Source organism: Lepisosteus oculatus, chromosome 6 (genome assembly GCF_040954835.1).
Source record: "Lepisosteus oculatus isolate fLepOcu1 chromosome 6, fLepOcu1.hap2, whole genome shotgun sequence".
NCBI lineage: Eukaryota > Metazoa > Chordata > Actinopteri > Semionotiformes > Lepisosteidae > Lepisosteus > Lepisosteus oculatus.
This window is the reverse complement of record NC_090701.1, coordinates 3084950-3105777: the sequence shown is the minus strand read 5'-3', so window position 1 is coordinate 3105777 and position 20828 is coordinate 3084950. Positions and strand designations below refer to the sequence as shown.

The 20828-nt window shown below is 47.6% G+C and overlaps 1 protein-coding gene across 2 annotated transcripts; it reads right to left on the bottom strand.

Moving 5' to 3' along the window:
* Positions 1-267: 267 nt before the first annotated feature.
* Positions 268-18661, bottom strand: mcm6l (MCM6 minichromosome maintenance deficient 6, like). Of its 2 annotated transcripts, none has more exons than XM_069190870.1 (17): positions 18174-18661; positions 16421-16595; positions 15889-15999; positions 15046-15295; positions 14167-14332; positions 13191-13336; positions 11990-12140; positions 9729-9870; positions 8929-9070; positions 8712-8819; positions 7237-7392; positions 5420-5548; positions 4123-4284; positions 2987-3101; positions 1897-2082; positions 1311-1450; positions 268-638 (listed from the first exon to the last, which is right to left on the bottom strand). In XM_069190870.1, the coding sequence occupies exons 1-17, from the start codon at positions 18391-18393 to the stop codon at positions 516-518; spliced, it is 2622 nt and encodes an 873-aa protein (XP_069046971.1). In that variant the 5' UTR covers positions 18394-18661; the 3' UTR covers positions 268-515. The 2 variants fall into 2 exon arrangements, with proteins under 2 accessions (XP_069046971.1, XP_069046972.1); XM_069190871.1 differs by having other exon boundaries at positions 16421-16567; positions 18174-18371.
* Between the last annotated feature and the right edge of the window lie 2167 nt (positions 18662-20828).

Here is a 20828-nt window from a genome sequence, read left to right as displayed (position 1 = left end):
TGTCTATACTGCCCACCCCCTCAGCTCCGGGATAACTTTACTGGAAACAGAAGCTGGATACACACAGTTAATCGTCACTGCGGGGGACTACTTACTTGGGGGATTGGAACTGGAAAGCAGTAACAGCGCACTACTGCACCGAATGTTTCCGAGGAAAAAAAAATTAAAGGCGTTCCTTACGATCATTCGCCTTGTGAAAACGCGCTACTTACAGCTTACAATCCCGCTCCACTGCCTAAACGAAACGATAAAATTCCAACCCATAAAAATAGGAAAATAGATGATTTATTTTTTTTTGATACACAGCAAAATTCACATTACCTTCCAGTAGTACAAACGGTTAGTGATGTACAAAAAAAAAACACCCCAGAACTCGTCGCCCTCCCTTCCAACTTATTTGAACTCTTACAACACATGCAACTACACCGACAGTGACGCTACACTGGTGTCTGTCCCCACGTACAAGGCGCTGGAGCTACCCTGCTAATGAGCCTGCGAGGTCCCTCAGGGAGATCTCAGTCCTCCATCACATAGTTGGGGTTCACCACCAGGAAGGGATCCTCTTCTGCTCTGGGATCTTCTCCCTGTGCTCCAGCTCTCTTCAGCCCGGTCTGCGTCAGCTCTATTATAATGTGGTCCTGCAAGGGGACAGAGACTCCGGTGTCGGACTGGGACTGGACTGAAGGGTCCATGCCAAAGTAAGGGTAGCACAGCATCGCTGCCCCGCGGCTCGGGGGCCCTGGGCTCAGTTCTAGACCTGGGGTGCGGTCTGTGTGGAGTTTGCACGTTCCCCCCATGTTCACCTGGGCTTCCTCCCTCCGTCCAAAGACAAGCCGATAGGTTAACGTCTGGGAAAACTGCTCCTGGTGTGAGTGTGTCTGTGTGCCGTGCAATGGACTGGCATCCCTTCCAGCGTGTACCCTGCCTTGTGCCCACTGCTTGCTGGGATAGGCTCATTGAATTGTATGGACAGATTCCACAGAGTACTTTTCTCCCAACACACCTGTGCCCAGCAAAGCACAGACACAGCAAGACAGGACAAAGGTTCCTCAAGCAGCTGCTGCATGAGTGACACCAGTGGATCTGCCGAGAGGAGAAATTCTGCAAGGAAATGCGGAGAGCGGTGCACATCATTTGATTGAATTCCATCATTTTTGTGATCCGTCTCAGTTTTCCAGGGAGTGGTGTGTTCCAGTGGGCGTGTTTAACAAAGTCAAAAGTGCTCTGAATCCTATGCTACAGAACGGGTGGTTTTGTTTAGCATAATGAAAGGGTTCTGAGTGTTGGCAAACACGAAGGAAGATACTTACGTAATGGATCAATCGATGAAGAACTTTTTCCAACAAATTTTTCTTGGCAATCAGTTCGGACTCCGACTCGATCTCACTCTCCATTTCTTTCAGGTACCAATTGATCAGCTCGCTCTTCCTCAGTGAAGATTCTTCATCCACTGCAAAGGGTAGGCACAGTACGCGTTTCATTATTCTGCTCAAGGGACATGACAAATTAGATGCTGCTGTTGTTCTAGAGACCTGGAGATACCTGCAGACATACCGGCCGTCCAGGACCTGTGCTAGACACTCCTGCGCTACATTATGAACAATCTACAGCTGGCAGAAATCTAGTCACTACGACACCAGCTGCATACTGGAATGAGCCTGAGCACCACCCACACCCACACCCACCCGAGCGCCACCTAAGGCTTGAGGTCGCAGTGACAGAAGTGCCATGTATCTTCATTCTCCTCAGACACCTGAGGACACTGAGGCAGCAGGTGGAATGAAAACCCCTTCATGGTGAGATAAGAGCCAGCAGCTTCTGTGTTCACCAGGCACAGACCTGGGGAGCCAGGACTAAACAAACCGGAAACTTAAATGCTGCTGTGCGGGTACTCACTTTCCTCCATTTTCTGCATGTGCAGAACAAGCAGGTTGGAAGTCTTCTTGTATTCAGCGAACGGCATCCTGAAGGCGGCCCCGGGCGCGCCGGGCTTCTCGGCCCTGTCCGGCTGCTGGTCCGAGTCCATGGCTCCCGCCCTGCCCCTGACCGGCCCGCCCTGTGCAGCCGCCGCCTCGGCCTCCTCTGGGCACCGTCACACAGAGGGGCAGAGAAGGAGAGGTGCATCTCCACGCGGAACAGGCGGACCACTGCTGGACAGCAGATGGGGCTTTTCCCTCCGAATGAAAACATCCCCGTCCTCACTACAGGGACTGGGGGAACGCTGCGACTTGGGAGGAAACGCCACCCTCCAAAAACGAGGAAGTTAAACCGAGGTTCTCACCGCTCCAGGACACAGCGGGCGAGAGCAGAGGAGCCAAGCCTGGTGCCCTCCAGTGCAGCGTTTCCTCACTCCCCTCCCAGCAGAGTGGTCCAGACTCTCTCATCCCTCTGCTTCTACTGGAAGCACTTTGGGATCCCAAATTGCCATAAAATCATGGATTCAGTTCATTTGTGTGATAAAATAAAATACGACTATGAAATCAAGAATGATTATTCATATGCAAGCAGATGGGAGAGGGGGCTCACACTCTTCTTCTGCCATTTTGATTTTGATTTTAATTTCAGCCATTCAGCTCTGCTATTTCTTTTTAGATGGACTTTTATTTAGGTTGTTGTCCTTGTAAAGTGTTAACGGGGAATGCCACCTCCCACAAGAGATTTGTTCCACTATTGCCTCAAGATCACCTTTCATGTCAAGTCATTAGCGACTCAATGAGAAATGGGCGCATCAACATTAATTTCATGCACGTATGCGATATAAAAGCAGAATGATATCAGCCATGACCATTGAAATGCTCTGAGAACCACCCAGTTATTCTTCTAATCATCATATCTCTTCCCCCCCATCATGTAATTTCCTTCTCAACTTTTCTCTCAGAAACCAAAGTAAGGAAATTAAAATGACAGTATCTCAATCTAGCTGCAAACAGCTTTGAATAATATCTTCCCTCTGTAACACTTACGATGACGAGAAAAAGCATTTTACCAGTTATATCCTCTGTGTCGTCGGATCCTGCATCAAAATTTATGTCAGGAGAGTCGACACGGATAACGGACTTGTTCAACAGGCGGAAGGCTTCTTTTACATGCTTGGGTTGCACCTTTAAAAAAAAAAAAGAATTTAAGTCTGCAAACAACAGTAATCAGGCCTGCGGCACCAGGATCTTATTAGGGATCTCATTCAGCCAGGGTATCGGCTTCAGCAACATGGCTGGGCAGCTTGTTTCACCCTCCCGCCATCGTTTGTGTAAGGAAGTCCCTCCTGTTGCATCTCTGTGCAGCTTGTTGAACAATGGTGGTAACTTGCCGTGACCTCATCACCACGGGCCACGCCCCCCATGTCACTAAAGGGCATGCCCCTCTCCCCTCGTCACTGCTGGAGGTGTGGGCCACGTCCTTCTCACCTTGACACCATCACAGCGGGCCACGCCCATCTGCCCTAGTCACTACAGGCCACGCCCCTCTGCCCTCCACGCCCCTCTGCCCTAGTCACTACAGGCCACGCCCCTCTGCCCTCCACGCCCCTCTGCCCTAGTCACTACAGGCCACGCCCCTCTGCCCTCCACGCCCCTCTGCCCTAGTCACTACAGGCCACGCCCCTCTGCCCTCCACGCCCCTCTGCCCTAGTCACTACAGGCCACGCCCCACTCACCTCGTTGCCTCTGGAGCTGTGGGCCACATCCTTCTCACCTTGACACCATCATCGCGGGTTACACCCCTCTACCCTCGTCACCCACCGCGGGCCACGCCCCTCTCACCTTGACACCCACCACAGACCACGCCCCTCTCACCTCATCGCCGCTGGACGTGCAGACCACGCCCCTCTCCCTTCATCACAGCAGGCCACGCCCCTTTCCCTCGTCACTACAGCAAGTGCGGGCCACCTCCCACAACTCGTCACCCACCGTGGGCCACAGCCCCCCCCCCCCCCACCTCGGTACTACAGACCACACCCCTTGCCACCCACCACAGACCACGCCCCCTCACCTCTTCACTGCAGGACATGCGGGCCACGCCCCCCTCACCTCTTCGGCCACGCCCCCCTCACCTCTTCGCTGCAGGACATGCGGGCCACGCCCCCTCACCTCTTCGCTGCAGGACATGCGGGCCACGCCCCCTCACCTCTTCGCTGCAGGACATGCGGGCCATGGCTTCCGACAGGCGGATCATGCTCTCCAGCTGCCGGACCGTGATGCGCCAGGCCGACTTTGTCGCGCCGCCGCCGTCCCTCTGCCGCAGCCGCTTGTACTGCTCCACCACGAACTCCTCCGCGTCCTTGGTCAGCTGGGCAAGGGGGGCAGAGTGGATAGATGCCGGTGACCAACGATGCAGCACCGCAGAAACCCAGTATCGCTCGACTGGAGCGGGAAACACGGTGGCTGTGGGCTCACAGCTGCTCGGAAACCTTCGCTTGACCCCTCGGGGCCTCTGCCTTGAGCCCTCGTCACCGACCACACCGAGAGGCTTGTGTTCCTGTGCGAACTGTAAATGTCGATGACGATGAGGGTAGCCTTCAGCGGCTGAAACACGGAAATCCTTCCTCACCAGGAAGCATGGTTTTCACTGCATATTTAAACGTCTACAATAACATCACTGCCTCTACCCACATGATCTATAAACCCACGTGGTGGGTCTGTACACCACGGGCAAGCTGCAGTTAGGTACTTTACGAATCATCTGGACAAAGACGGCGGTGTTCATTCATCCCTACTAGCCGACTGGTGACCAAAAAGCGAAAGAAGCAAGTTTTTGTCACCTTTTAACGACAGATGAGATGACGCTGTGCAACTTTTGACAGGTATCCCAGTTTAGAGTTAAAACATGCAAATTGAAACATCTGAACGCTGTGACTGATACCCGTTTGCCCTTGAAAGCAATCTTATTTATCTGCACACCTTTGAGAACAGTGTTTATGTACGTACCTGCTGAATTAAAAATCTCCAATAAGAAAGGAGATCTTTAGAAGAATTCACTAAGTCTATGTTCTCTCTTTTCTATACATTTCCCTCTTAACACTAGATGTAGCCGTAAAAAAAATTTTAATGTACAATTTATCCCCACCAACCAAGAAAAATGCATTTTCTTAGTAGTGATGCATAATTCAGATTCCCAAGACCCCAAGTCCAGCCTCAGGCATTTAAATATTTATGCAAATAGAAGCAAAATGTGTATTCTTTCATAAATCAATTGGCAAACCAAAAAGGCTAGCTATCTACTGTAGCTACTAACAGACACAACCTGGAAGATCACTGGCAGCTAAGCATCAAGATCGTGATTCCTGTCTGGGGGGACTGCAGTTTCTGGTTATGACAAACAGAGGGCAACAGAGCACTAACAAAAGGCAGCTCTTCTTTCAGCATGTTTCAGGATGAAACTAGGAGGCTGATGAGACTGTGCACTGAGCACAAATCATGCTTACTTTCGGTTGAAACTGGCGAGAAAAAATAATATATCTCTGCACGTCTTCAGTGGAATACACTCGCTCCACCGACTCCATGTTTCTCGAATGAAGGTCCACAATCCTTCTAGCGATGGCGTAATCTGTAACCTGAAAGACCAAAACATCTGTAACAGAAGCACCCTCTACACAGTATGAAGTTTCTCCTTGGACCATTTCTTTTGGTGTGCTTCTTTTAGGTATTTTGGCTTTAAGGATAAGATTTAATGCTCCCAGCTACATGAAGCCCCTACACCAGCCCCAGAAACGCCACACAGAAGGACTCCGTCCCGGGTTCAGCTCTGGTGACCCGGACCCCACAGGCTGGTGGGAGCACATTGCACAGGGCCAGTCAGAGTCACGAGAGTCTCTGGAGCCCACTGGGCTCCTGCCTGCTGTAATTTTACAGAAAAGGCAGCTTTAGATTTGCTCAAGGCATCTACATTCAGCTGAAAAATGAATTCGGAAGGATTCCAACAGGACAAAAAAAAACAAAACAAAAAAAAAACAAGGAAAGCAACAGCCAGAGACGGTCAATCAGACTACTGCTGCAGTAGGAAATGCAAATTTAGATTTCAATTAAGATATCCTTCATGTGTTCCTGCTTTCAAACCGACAATCTGTTTCTTCCTGGATGTCTCTTTGGTCAATTTTATCCAATTAAAATTTTACATTGAATAGTTATAAATTTTAAAATGGCTTTTCGGTGCAGCGATGACTGGTACGAACGAAACTGTAGAATTTCTTCTTCAACCATCTCTACTCATGAATTATGCGAGGGGCCGCTGAGATGTTTAAATTTTGAAAAAACGATTCAGAACGAGAAAGATGAGATGAATTTCAATGATCCAACACGCAGATTGTTTTTGTTTTTCTGCATTTGACATGTTCTTCTTGCATTCCATCTTAATGAAACAGCAAACTACAGCAGCTAATAATATTTACATCACAATCCACCTATTCTGAGAATATAATTCCAATAATCAAAACAGTTGGATTGCAAATACGACCCATTTCCCCTTCACACCAATAACTAAGCAGAGTTGTATTAAAGAGCAATCGATAAGCACCGAGAATAACACATGCATTTCCTATTAAACTGGATGTGCTTTCTGGAAGTCAAAGTTTGCGACGTCAGCTCAATTTGCTAAAAAAGGACAATTGTGTTTATGGGGCAAGCACAAATGATTGCTACATTCTGGCTTGGTGTACCATGTTCAAGTCACGTCCAGGAAAAAAGGACAAAATGATCACAATGATGCAAAATTCTAAATACTGTCAGAAATGTGTTTGCTGAATGGGAATGGGATGGCTGATAGAGATGGAGGCTGTAAGCAGTGAATTTGTTAAATGTATATATACACAGTATAATACACTTTTGTGCTTTTACTTATACCAATTAATGTATATTGCACCTGTGTCAGCCATTAGTTCTACTGTTAACATATAAAAACAATGAAAACCCAGTATAAGCAGTATAAGGTCAATTCAGTTAAATTTTGTGGTGTTTTCCCTTATAAACAGAACAATATGCTGCCGTTACACCCTTCACAATTTTTTTAAAACCTTTTGGCACACATGTTTACAGTATAAATGTCAAAATATTTGTATTAATAAATTGAAAAAATAATGACCAATATAAACTCTGTTGCTCATCAGCCCTTAACAGGTCAATGAACGCAGAACAGTCACCATTTTTCAAAATCTCCATATAAGGACTGTAGTGGTCATTTATACAGCTAATAGGTCAGACCACACAGTGGCTGTCGCGATTTCAAACTCAGAATCGTTGTTCTTACCTCATTGCACTCATCTACTAAAATAAAGAAGAGATCAAATCTCGACATGATGGGAGCAGTCATATTGACATTCTGCTTCAAGGACTTGGATCGGTTGTATCTCCCATCAATTGGATTCGCAGCCGCCAGAATGGAGGTACGGGCGTTGAGCGTGGCCTAGATTGCAAACAGATGAGAAATCAGCATCGATTTATCTACGACAGCCCAAGACCGACCATTCAGCACTTAGAGGCTCTTGTTCGGAGGAAGAAACCGGATACCTGCCAGGCATTCGATCCTGGAACTACAAGATCAGCGAGCCGAAGGGAAACATGACAAAGGAAAATTTCTGACGGCTTTTGAGTTGAGGGTGATCAAGGTACATTAGAAAACCAAAAGGACTGTGAAACCAGATCCAACTATTTCGTTTGCACCTGGTACACAACAGATCCTTGACCCAGTTCAGTACAGCTTTGTTGACCTCTGTGGATTAAAAAGTTATTAATCCCTTATCCTTTCATTCTGAAAGGATGATATTTGAAAAAAAGATGTGTATTAAAAGATACCCTTTTTAATGTTTTGGTAGTGTAAGCAGACTTCATACATAGTACTTATTTTTGTACACCTTGTATATGTTGGTTCCATTAATAACTTTAAATGCTATCTTTTTACTCTGGCCACAAGACTACCTCTTAATTCACAAGGTGCATTTTTGTCTTAAACCAATAAACTGCTAAAAGGGTAAAAGCACCTGAATGCAGTACATTAGAAATCTATTTTTATATTTACATTTTTTTATTTTACAAAGCAGTACATGCACACCTGGCATCTGCAGGTTGTTGTTTGTAAAATAAAACAGATGCTTAGCTCAGAAACTCAGCCTAGTAAATGGGGCAGTGTAAGTTTCAGAAGGACAACTTTTCTTTCAAGGCAACTTTGCCAAAAATCATTTCATACCCAAGCAATTTAACTTCATCAGGGTTTGGCTCAAAGCAAAAGCCCCTGATCTGAAGGAGGGTCAGACAGGCCCCTCTGACTCATCTACCCATCACTCCTTTCTCCTTGTGACACTCGATAAGCTGCACAGCAGCGCCCGGCTGTGCGTCTCTCCGACTGCTACCGCAGTCCTGCAGTCCTGCAGGCGCCCAGAGAGCTGCAGGCCCTTGCAGACCAGTGCTGCCTGACCCTGCTGTGGGCCCCGGGGAATCCTGGTCACACCAGGCTCAAACCCGCAACATCCGGACCGTACGGCTCAGCCTACCACCGCGAGAATTTCAGACTGAGGGAGAAAAAAACAATATTGGGGGTTGCGAGAGGTAAAGGGTCCTAGTCTGAGCTTTTGACACAAGTGACAAGAATATAGTCCATAGTCTTTAAAAAAAAAACAACAACAACTTGTAGTGTGTTGGGCAGGAGTGTCGCCCAGCGCTAATGGCGTTACGTCACCCGGCACGCGGTGTCGCTGGTAACGGCACGAAGCCCCCGTTGGGAACTACCTTGACTCCAGCCTTGGTGATGGAGATGGTTTGCTGCTCCATGGCCTCGTGGATGGCCACCTGATCCTTGAGGTCCATTTTGTCAAACTCATCGATGCAGCAGACGCCCTAGTTAGAAAACCAGCACCGGAAGGGGGGAGGGGGGTCAGCCCTCGCACGAATGTCGACTCCGGTTTCGACAGGGGAGCATGGGGGCGGGGCGGGGGGGGGTACCCACGTTGTCGGCCAGCATGAGCGCCCCAGCCTCGATGACGAACTCGTGCGACTCCTCGTCCTTGACCACGGCGGCCGTCAGCCCCGCGGCGCTGCTGGCCTTGCCGCTGGTGTAGACCGCGCGTGGGGAGAAGTCCTCCACATGCCTGGAGCAAACCACAGCACAGTTAACACACACGCCGAGATAGTGAATTACAGTCATGTAGACCTGCTCCAATCCGGCCAGCGATAAACAATCCCAAATCGTTCTGGAGGAATAAAGAGAATCTCTCTGGGCCCTTGACAGAGAAATACGATACTAGCACACAACCCTCACAGTCACACGAGGAGAAACAGCGTAGCCCTTTCTCTAGCCATTAAGATTTCGAAATGTTTAGAGGGACCGGCATTCCAAACTGGGCGAAATCGCAGCTGTAAATGATGAAATGTCCGCCGTCTGGCAGCGCATCGTTTTCAACTCCCTTGAGAAAAACCTCATTTTGGAGCACGCTGCTGCTATCAAATTGTTACAGACCAAAAAAAATGTAAACCAGGGATACAACGCTGAATTTGGAATATTCCCGTGTTTTTTCCCCCCACCTCCCCTTTCCAACATTATTTAGCGAAATGACGACAAGACAGATACGGACTGTCCATTCTCATTATAACTATTGGTTTTTTACGGACGCCATCGTGCCGTAGTCGAAGTTCTGGAGATTCCTCATTGAATAAGAAAACGGACCCGATTCCCACCGGAGGATGGCGGCTCTCTCGCGGATTCACGTGGCTAGGGGCGGGAGCCGCGAACCTGCTGCACCGACTCACTTGAGGAACTGGCTCTTGGAAGTGCTGGGGTCCCCCACGATGCACACGTTGATGTCGCCCCGCAGGGAGGTGCCCTCCATGGTCGTCTTGGCGACGCCCCCGAACAGCATGAGCAGGATGCCCCTCTTTATCTCATCATTTCCTGAAGAGCAGACACGCGGCGCTCTTTAAACGATCGCCCCTCGAATTCTCAAAACCGCAGCGACGGAGGCGGCTTAGCTCGCCTCGCTGCAAGACCAGCACTCCACAGCCGGCGTGGCGCGCCACTGGAACGAGGAATGGCGACGCCCAGGCCGAACACACTGCTGGACACTACAGGCAAACCTTCAAACGAAACTTTCCCTTTGAAGTCTTCAGTCTGAGCATTCAGGTTTTCAATAACACTTTACGCTTAATGAAACGTGCATGCATCGTTTTGTAATTCTCAAAGGGAATGAAGACCGTTGCAAGGCTGTTGACTGTGGCAGTGATAGAATTTGAATTATTACTTTTATAACGAAAGTGAATCTCACTGGGCCCATGGCAAAGAAACATGCTGTATCACAGCTTACAACTCATACACCCAGACAAGGAAAAGCAATGTAACACTTCTACGAAATTATTAAGATTTCAACATGTTTAAAAGACCATCATCACAATTAAATGACATCCTAAATGTAAATGTCTGACTTTACCAGAGAAGAAAGCAACAGTACCCTTTGTTTCAGACCTTCTGTGAAGTTAGGAAACACTCACACTGCATCAGAAAACACGGGAGTTCATTCTTTGCCTCATGATCACTATGGACTACAGCGGAGCTGGGGGATATTCTTAATTACATTCAATGTACAACTTAAATGATTAACACAATTGCCTGGCTTTATGACAATTTACTTCGGCTTGTAACTTCTAAATGCAAATAACAGACCAGACATCAATCATGTAATACAGAAACTGAGCAGATTGATTTGGCTGCCTAGCGAACCTATGCAAATTAAAAACAATCCCATTTTGCAATTAAAAAAGATAGTTTGCATGAAAGACTTCATTTCGTATTGGAAACAGATACTGTACATTTTTAATTACCCATGAAGAAAGTCTGAGACCCAGGAGTATAAAAAGTTAGTATTGTATTAATACTATACTTGTTAGACAACGCATATTTAGCATATCATTTAAGCTAAATAGTAGCATACCAAAAAATTACAAAAAGGGCATTTACAATTTATTTTCTGCACCTTTTCCTTTTAACCATTGTCTTTTTTCTGAATGTGAAGAGTTGTGGAAACATCACTGGGGTCATTATAATTTTAAGAAGAACTTATGGACTAATTAAAACGTTAGAAAACATCAGATGAACAAAATAAAATGCAAACCAAATTTCCAAATATATCAGCATCCATTTGAAAGCTCAATGCAATACAGCAGGGATCTCAGCATTTAAAATCACTTATCCATGAGCAGTCAAACAAGTGGTGAGTCCAATCAAGTAATTTAATGACAGACTGAAATGAATTAGAATACCCTTCAGTCCTCCAAGACTGAGTGTTCCCTTTATGGGAACCTTACTAGCCTAATTATTGAAAGATTATGAGCACTGGACAACAGGCGATTTGGGGAGACTTGTAAGAGTAACTGCATTTCAGGGCTCCAGACCTCTCTGCACTATAAGATGTCTTTAACAATAAATGGCCTTCAAGAATGTCAAGGCTAAGAGTTTTACTACTGTATTTCCTTCATGTGACGATTTTCCAGGACAGCACCGCCTTTTCTTTTAATAAATTATAAGAATGTCTTACTTATACAGCGCTTTTCTAGATACATCACTCAAAGCACTTTCCAGGTCATGGGGATCCCCTCCACCAGCACCAGTGTGCAGCCCCACCTGGATGATGCACCAGTACACTCCCCACACACCAGCTCTCAGTGGGGAGGAGAGCAAAGTGATGAAGCCAGTTCATAGATGGGAATTATTAGGAGGCCATGATTGGTAAGGGACAATGGGAAATTTGGCCAGGACACTGGGGTAACACCCCTACTCTTTTCGAGAAACACCCTGGGATTTTTAATGACCAAAGAGTCAGGACCTCGGTTTTACATCTCATCTGAAGGACGGCGTCTTTTTACAGTCTAGTGTCCCCGTTACTATACTGGGCACTAAAACCCACTCAGACTGCAGGGTGAGCGCCCCCTACTGGCCCCCCTACTATTTATTTCAGAATTAGTATTAGAAATTAGTATTGTACCCTCCTTTACAGGCCGTCGGGAAGTGCATATCTTACCATGAATGGTGGGGAACATGCTGGTACACAGGTTGTGGTAGAGGTTCTTGTCTTGACTCATCTCGAACACTTTCTCCCACTCTTGCAGAGTCATCTGATTCTTAATGCTTTCAGCTGTTTGATCTTCCTGACGAAGTTCCTTCCCGCCAAACTTAAACCCAAGAGCAAGCGGACACCGAGTGAGAATAAAAACGAAAACTCATTCCGCATAAAACAAAAATGACATGCTTAAAAATAAGTACCACAACAAACCATTATCAACCTCCCAACCCTCACTGCCGCCAAATGACTGCTGGGACTCAGAGTGTCCGTCTGTCCACTATCAGCACGTCACTGACCCAGGACTCCGGAGCCTGTCCGGCAGGAACCACATCCCAGCCTCTCTCCCTGGATGGGATTCCGGTGCAACTCCAGAATTAAGCCAGATCCACTGTGTGTCTGTGAGGTGGGAGGGAACCAGTCTACCCCGCTACAAACCACGCGCACGTAGGGGAGGGCATGCAAACTCCACACGGACAGGTGCCCGAGGCGGGACCTGAACCCGGGACCCCGTGCGCGAGGCTTCGGCACTGACTGCAGCGCCACCGCACATGACCAGCTGCCCCAGGGCCCCAGAATCTGTGAGGCAGCAACGCTAAGCACTGCACCACCCAGAAACCTTCATCCAGCGTTACTTAACACCATGATTTTCGGCTATCGTCGGGGGGGTCAGGAGCCAGGCAGACGGCAGCAGCACCTGGAGAAACACAGAGTCCGCGACCTACAGAACTAGATGCTATGACCCGAGTCACGCTAAATTTTCACGCCCTGCCATGATAATTGACAAAGAAGAATAAACCGACGATAAGCGTTCTGAAAAACACACGGTGTTAAGTAACGCTGGATGAAGGTTTTTGTGTGGAGCAGTGCTCAGCGTTGCTGCCTCACAGCTCTGGAGGCCCGTGTTCAATTCCTGGGGTAGGGTACTATCAGTATGGAGTTTGTAGAGCATGTTCTTCCTGTGTTCGCATGGGTCACCTCCGACAATCCCAAAACATCCCGGTAGGTAAATTGGCTTGTGGGAAAATTGGCCCTCATGTCCGTGTCCATCCAGGGTGTATCCCGCCTTGCGCCCGCTGCTTGCCGGGACAGGCTCCGGCTCCCGTCAACCTTGTTCTGGACAAAGCAGTTTGGAAATGAAGGGACGGGACAGGCGTCTTACCCGGGGGTTAGTGGGCGCCACATGACAGGCCAGGAAAGCCAGCCTGTAGGATAAGTCTCTCACTCCCAGGGCTTTCAGGCCCTGGATACCATCAGCCTGCAACCCCTCCGGCCCAGTAACTTTACTGCTGGTCTCAGCCCGAATACCTGCACAGTGAGGTACAGTTGTACGCAGAAGTTTGGGCATCCCTGCTCAGACTGCACATTTCACTGAATCTCTAAGTGAAAAGAGGTTTAACAACCTCTGCAGGGTACAAACTTAAGCATGGCATGTTTCTGCACATTTTAATGCACAATTACTAATTAGCTGAATTTAATAGCTTGAAAAAAATAAAACTGTGAATGTGTACATGCAAAAGTTTGGGCACCCCGTCAGTCAGTACTTATTAACACCTACTATACCTACTGGTGGCACCGTGGCTAAGGATCTGCACCTGTGGCTGGAAGGTTACCGGTTCATATCCCGCGGCTGGCAGAGGAATCCTACTCCGTTGGGCCCCTGAACAAGGCCCTTAACCCCAACTGCTCCAGGGGCGCCGTATAAATGGCTGACCCTGCGCTCTGACCCCAAGCTTCTCTCTCCCTGTCTGTGTGCCTGTGTGTCTCATGGAGAGCGAGTTGGTGTATGCTAAAAGACAAATTCCTAATTGCAAGAATTCCAAGAAATTGTATATGACCAATAAAGTGATCTTATCTTATCTCTCTCTCTATTGATAGGTCACAGCTTCCAAACATTTCCTGTAGCCAGCTTAGAGTCTTTCTATTCTTGCTTTAGGATTCTTCCCCTTGCGGAGAAATAAATAAGGCAATAGTAATAGCGAAGGCCATTCGAAAATCTTAAACATGGTGCAATTTGTAAGGAACGCAGGGTGAAAAGATACATCACGGAAAGGCTCCCTCTGGACGGCACAGCTTTTCCCGGCTGGGAACACCCAACCACCTCCGGAGCCACGTGGGGCGCGGCGGCGTGATCTCGCCTGAGACGGAGAGCGCGGACACGTCCGGGACGACGATGAGCGTGCCGGTGAAGTCGCAGCGGTCCCCGGCCTGCGCGGTCTCCACGGCCTCGGCCCTCAGGATCACCTCCACGCTGCGCGGGATGGCGCCCCGGGGCAGCTCCGCCTGGGTCTCCTGTATGCGCACCTGCGAGGAGACACAAGCGCCCCAGACCGGCATCACCCAGCGACTCTGAACTCTTCACGCGGCATTTTCTCCCTCCTCCTCCTCCCGGCGCAGTGGCAGTGTCGCCGGCAGCTTCCTTAATAGCGCCGTTAATTACAGACCCAATCCCACCGCAGGAGGCAGAACTGGCTTTAACATACTCGTCTCCTGTTCACTGCTCCCCGGGGATACATTCCTACACTTCAAATCAATGCTTACAGAACTTCTCACGAATTTTACTGCAGCTTTCACACATTCTAGTATTGGGGAAACGAATACACAACACAGCAGCTACCCCTCAGTACGCCTGCTGTTCCGCTCATCGACGCAATTTCAGTTATCGGCCGAGCACACTTTTTGCTTCTCGGCTGTAGAGACGAAAGGACTTGCGTGTAACGTCGGAGAGCAGAAGGTGATCCTTAAGAAGAGGCGCCTGAGAATCGCCAGATAAAATAAAGTTAGTCTCTCTTGGCATTCTCCCCTAGCTATCCCCCAAAAAAGACCAGGCACACAAAGTGATCATTCACAGGTCTGAGATCCCGTCCTCTATAATGCATGCACTTCGACAGCATCTACGTGGCCGTGAATGCTCCTGGCACAGTGAAGGACACATCTGGGTAAGGAGACTCTACTGGACGATCCTTGGAAGTGGCACAGCGGATACGCGGGGTCCTCGGCCCAGGCGAGCCGCCTACCTTCTGGAAATCCACGAAGCGCGACTTGTTGGTGTCCAGCAGGAAGCGGCGGCGGTTGGCGCAGACCGGGTTCTTGCAGACGGTGGGCTGCGTGTACTTGAACTGCTGCTCCACATCCCTGATGACGGACTGGCAGTCCAGGCACAGGAAGGTCCCGCTCACCAGCTCCGGGTGGACCGGGTGGGTCCGCACCACCTGGCCGCCGATGCGCAGCAGGGTGCCGATCCTGGCAGCGGACAGCTCGCGGATCCTGGCGGGAGCCGAGCGGACGGCAACAGCTCAGGGAGGAGCGCAGAGCCTGCGACCCGCCGGGAACCCGTTCTCCCTCACCTACACCCCAGATCTCACCACACTTTCATGCGCTGTCATAATAACTGGCAAATAAGGCAATCAAAATTTACATAGCCTAGTTTCAAAGTGCATTAAATATTTGTGATCTAACTGGAGCTAAGGCTCTAATTATTATTGTTACAGGACACTAGAGAGAACGATGATCTGTAACAATTTAGGGACAAAGATAATACTCCCCCCCGCCCCCTCCAGTAAATACCTAGTTGCTGAAATTGTACACATCATAAAAGTCCCGTAAAAAGCAAAACAATCAGCTGTGAAAGACACGAAGAGCAAACCACTGATCGAAGCCGCTAACTCGTCTGAGGAGGGGGTTTCCCGTTCCGTCTTCCGCCGCGCCCTGGGAGCGCCGCCGCGATTCGGCACTGAAAACCCTCTCCTCTCCGAGAGCGGCCTCCGAGAGCGGCCTCCGCAGCCCCCGGCGGACCGATGTCGAGAAGCACAGCGGCCGGACCGAGAACATTAAAGAAACGGGACTCGCAGATACTTTACTTCTGCCTGGCAGGGAATTCGGAGAAGGCCACGTAGAATTCCTTGGACGGCGGGATATTGCCCCGTTCCCGGGCGAAGTGGCGGACTGCTCTACAGAGGTACGGGTAGACCCTGAAGTGGGGAGGGAAAAAAAAAACCATCGGATTGACACGATGCTTACGAAGACCAATCGTTTTCGCGGTCGAATTCGCCGCAGATCGAATGACGTGGGTCACTACGGTGAACTCGTTGAATTCGGCAGGGAATGGGGGGCTCGGATGTATTTGGCCGGGATCCTTATCGGTTTAAGACTCTAGTGACGACCAGGAAGGGGCTGGAAGTAACCTCCTCTCGCCACCTACCGGAATTTGTAAACCGGGGCGCGGAACGGAGGAGCGGCGTGTCCATTCGCTCTTTCGATAAGGGGCTCGACTCGCGGGTCAGCGGAGCGATACCTGCCTGATCCGGCACCACCGCGCTCTGCCAGCCACGCCACCGTTAAGACTTTCATCTGGGCCGAGCCGGAGGAAGAAGGCGTGTCGGCGGACCCTACCGGTAGAAGTCCTCCTGGACGGCCGTGGACAGGGGCTGGTTAAAACGCTCGATGTTGCCGAAGCTCACGGTCAGCGTGTTGCGCTCCGGGCGGACGAGCTCCTCGGCGTCATGGAGGTACATGGCCTCCCCACTCGGGCTCTGGAACCTGCGGCCGCCAGAAGAAGGGACCAGATCTGAGAACGGGGGGGGGGGGGAATAATTTTCTAATAAAGCGGGAAATGTTTTCCTTTATTTTTTTGAAATACTGAAAAATACTCATGGGACTAATCTAACATTTCAAGCAAATTTTCTTTTCCCGTCAAGACGAATGAAAAAAAATGGAGCTATAACGGCGAGTCAACCGGTTTACTTCTGTATTGATGAGCACCGTTGACTGCGAATGATGATCACAGTGACTGGCACTTATTCGGGTGCCCTAGTTCCTATGCCGTTTACACAAGGAGGCGCTGATGAAGTAGTGTTGTCAGCTGTGGCTGTTGCAGGATGTGTGGCGTGGCTTGTCTGGACTAAGTACTGTACTATGATGACAGTACGCGAGTTTTAACCAATGTTTACTATTCTCATCATACTGGTGTATGCTGAACTACATTTGACTTTGCCGCCTACATTGTAGTGACGATTAGGTAACCATCACCTGTAGAGTCACGCGCCTCTAAGTGGCGTTCGAACCCGCCCCCGCATAAAACCGAACGCCCACCCGCTCGACTTGTTCTGGCGTAGAGGGAACCAAGCTGCCCTCCTTCAAAGTTTCCGAGCCAGCGTATCCTGGTTCCTTTCAAGGAGAGGCTGGACGAGTGACCTGGGTCCCTTAACCACAAGCCACCAAACAAAAGCTGTAGCTGTAATGAGAGGCCAGCTTTCTCTGCAATCTTCCTTAAGGTCTCGCGTTATTAATTCGGAGAGCATCCTGACGGCAGAGGTCGAGCACAATCAAAGCTCAGCTATAAATGGTGTACTGTGGATAGAGGTCCGACCAAGGTCAAAGCTCATTCCACTTCACAGAATCACCAGGTTTGAGAGTTTGTTGATAGTTTATATGCTATTTATCACATTGTGGCAGGATTTCATTTCGTTACAATTTACTAGTGTTTTGAGGAAATGCGTGCCTGGTTCTTTTTGCGTCAATTCTCATGAGGCCAGGCACCGACACTTACTGTACATGGGACTTCACCTTTGACCTCTTCATTACCCGCCTGTCCCACGGTAACCTTACACTACGAACATAACACCGGTGGCCAGCCGACACTTTTAATAGTGCTACCAATGATTATGATAAATAAAGGAAGACAGTTCGTCCTTAATTTACGAACGCAGACCGTCTTCTCGAGCAATGGAAACCGATTTGAAAATTATGTGCAATTTGTTATTTCACTTTTGAGTCATTTTCTTATAATCCTTCTCTTATACATTTAAGTTAACAAGCGCAAGGTATTTTAGAGAAGATAAACAGAAATATGATACAGACTCAACAGTTTAAACATTACAGCAGTGAAAAATATGCGTGCACTCAAACGTTCTCCAGAGCAAAAGTACTCAGTTTCCAATACTCTTTGCAGAGGCCAAAAAGAAACAGATACCGTATCTTAAATTAAAATGTCAAATGCAATCCCGTTAGTTCATACAACAGTTAATACATGAGATGACATTTTAACATAAAACTGTCAAGTTTAACTTTTTTGGTTCGGAAAACAGCCGCACGGTATTGTGGTACTTTTAGTAGCGGCGTTGGAAAAACCAGCACGCCTACTTACTCTTCCAAGAACTCGAGAAAAAGCTTCTGACACTTTTCGGAAAGGTCGTCCTTAATTTGCACCCCCGAGGCTGTATTTTCGACCAGGGCCTCCATGGCAGAAGTTGAAATCGCTGTAACGGACGGCCGGCGTCGAGGTTCGCTCTGCTAGACCCTTCTACCTCCCAGGAGCGAGCAGGTGACGTCCGGTCCTCACAGGTGAGCCCTGACGCAAACCGCATCGCCGCTCCCAAGACCGTAATATGGGCGCGTTAATTAGCCATGTGCGCGGAGAGGTTAATGCGCTCCAGCGCATGACGCTGCTCCTAAAGTCGAATTCACTGCCATCTCGGTTGAACAGCAAGGTACTTTAGTAAAAGATAATTAACTTGAGCGGGTTAATAACAAGGCTCTGCGGTATAATATAACGAAAATATTAGTTGTGTAACTAAATTAAGTGTCGTTCTTGTAATCTTCGTATACCCGATGAGATTTTAATCTTGGTTTTTGCCATTTGTTGCCTTCCTTTCTCCCTGTACGGACCTGTGCGTCGGCACTTAAGGGCGCAGCCGTGGTAATGTGTGTTATTGACTAATAGGACCTACAGTGAGCAATTTTTGTTCTGCAAAAAGAAGTACCTCGAAACCAGGAAGGCAACAGCGCGAAACAAATTGGTCTCGAGTTCTGCAGGTTTTTACTCCACTCTAACCCTCCATGGTTTTATTTAAATTACATTGTTTCGCTAAGGGCCTCTTTGAATGTCTTGGTAATTATGATAGGAGCAACCTTCGAGATGTACAAACCGCAAAGCTGTCATTAAGAAATATGACCAAGCTTTGCACAGTGTCAAGAAACACAGAATATTTATTGTGTCTGAAGGAAAACATATACAGTATTATGTTTTATGTTTTGTACATATACAGTACAGTCTTATGTTCTCTTGTAATGTCACCTAGCAATATTTTCATTTGGTTCAGTTGTTCATTTGTTACCTACTGTATGTGACAACGTTTTTACCACATCACTGGCAACAAGAACAGTATTTATTAAGAGCTTGTCTCTTTTCTTTTAACACATTTTGTGTTATCTTGATTTAAAAAAAGTTTAGGATTGAAGGCAGCATTAAAAAATGTCAGACACCTACAGTGTATTCCTGGCAATGAAGTGTGTGTTCCAGTGAAGTATTCTTACCTTATTGTGAAATAAAGTGTTGGGTCAGTAGTAAGATTCTCAGTAGTAAGAAACTTTTGCAGTCTGATGTTTTGACAATAAGTTTTATAATGCACATAATGTTTCCACACAAAAATAATTACTGTAGTTTGAAAATGTTATCTTTTCACATGCTTAACTTGGAATACAGCCATTGCTAACAAGAAAGAGATCACTTTAACTTTACTGCTAATTTACACAGTCAGTTTTCTTTTCAAAAACTGAAGAGAGAAACCTAACATTTTTTTTAAATGCAGACTTCAAATTACCATACCTCACTAATAGTGCCATATGCCTGTATGCCTGTATGAGACAGAAAACCTCAGTTTTACTTTTCATATTTATAGCCAGATATAGCAAAACTATAATAATAATAATAATAGCCCCAGCCTTTTCTTATAGTGCTTATTAATGTAAAATCTTTTAAGCTACAAAATAAAGTCTAAACAAAAGAAATGTTTATTAAGATCTGTGGCTCATTTAAATGAGACTAAAGTAGTAAGAAAGCCAATAGTGACAGTTTTAGTGCAAATGGCTGTTATTATTGTATTAATCTGTGACAGCTGCTCGTGGTTTCTCCTTTAACTAGAAATTAGCCCCTCCTAGCACCTAGAGAGAGATTCTGGTGTTAGTTTGACTAAAAATGCATTTGATCAAATTATACTGCAGCTCCACTGGCTGAAATATAAAATACACAATAGACATATTTATGCCCCTGCCTCTACAAATTATGTGATAAATGAAAATGCTTTTATCTGTCTAATCCTCCATTTATCTATTTTTCATTTTTGAAATGAAACCCCAAATTAAATGTCTAAATTTAGGTATGCTATGCAAGAAAAAGAATCCTTTTTACTCTTGGTGACTTGGTCTGGTCATACATTCTCCCAGAGTTTCACACAGTTGTGTCCTGGGGGTCATGTTCCAGTGCTTATTCTGACCATCCCACTGGGCTGACCAGAACCAGGACAGACCCTTGTGGATGCCCGGTACACTTCCTCCTGGACAGAGGTCTTCACAAGCCACAGGTCATGAAGAGTCATGCATTCAGGGAGCTGTGGAGCAGAGGCCTGCATGCGGGAGGGAGATCTCTGTGTTTGGGCACAAACCTATAAGACTCAGGGCTCCGCCAAGAGTTTCTTGGCTCCTGGCTTTCCTAAGAAAGATAAATGTTTTGGCATGAGCTGAGACTGTGAAACAGCTCCCAATGCAGGAACACAGCCCTTAACCATGACTGCTGAAGCTTCAGGAATAATTACTTCTGACAAACTGAAGTTAGGATTACAGTGCCTGACAAATCTCTGCAGCAAAGCAGCTGACAAGAGGCAATTACCTGAAAGACAATTTTGATTCTGTTTACAATTAGTTCTTTAAAATGAGACCAGGAGACACATGGTAAATCTTCAGCTTTCATATGGAATGCATTAAACAGATGTTTCAGGCACCCCTATAATGCCCCAGGAATGTC

Coding starts and splice junctions, on each gene's coding strand:
- mcm6l (XM_069190870.1), bottom strand. CDS start 18,393: ATGCGGTTTGCGTCAGGGCTCACCTGTGAGGACCGGACGTCACCTGCT. Junction 9,871..11,989: donor CATGTTCCCCACCATTCATG/GTAAGATATGCA, acceptor TCTGCTCTTCAG/GAAATGATGAGATAAAGAGG. Junction 4,285..5,419: donor CTCGCCAGTTTCAACCGAAA/GTAAGCATGATT, acceptor CCCCTTGCCCAG/CTGACCAAGGACGCGGAGGA.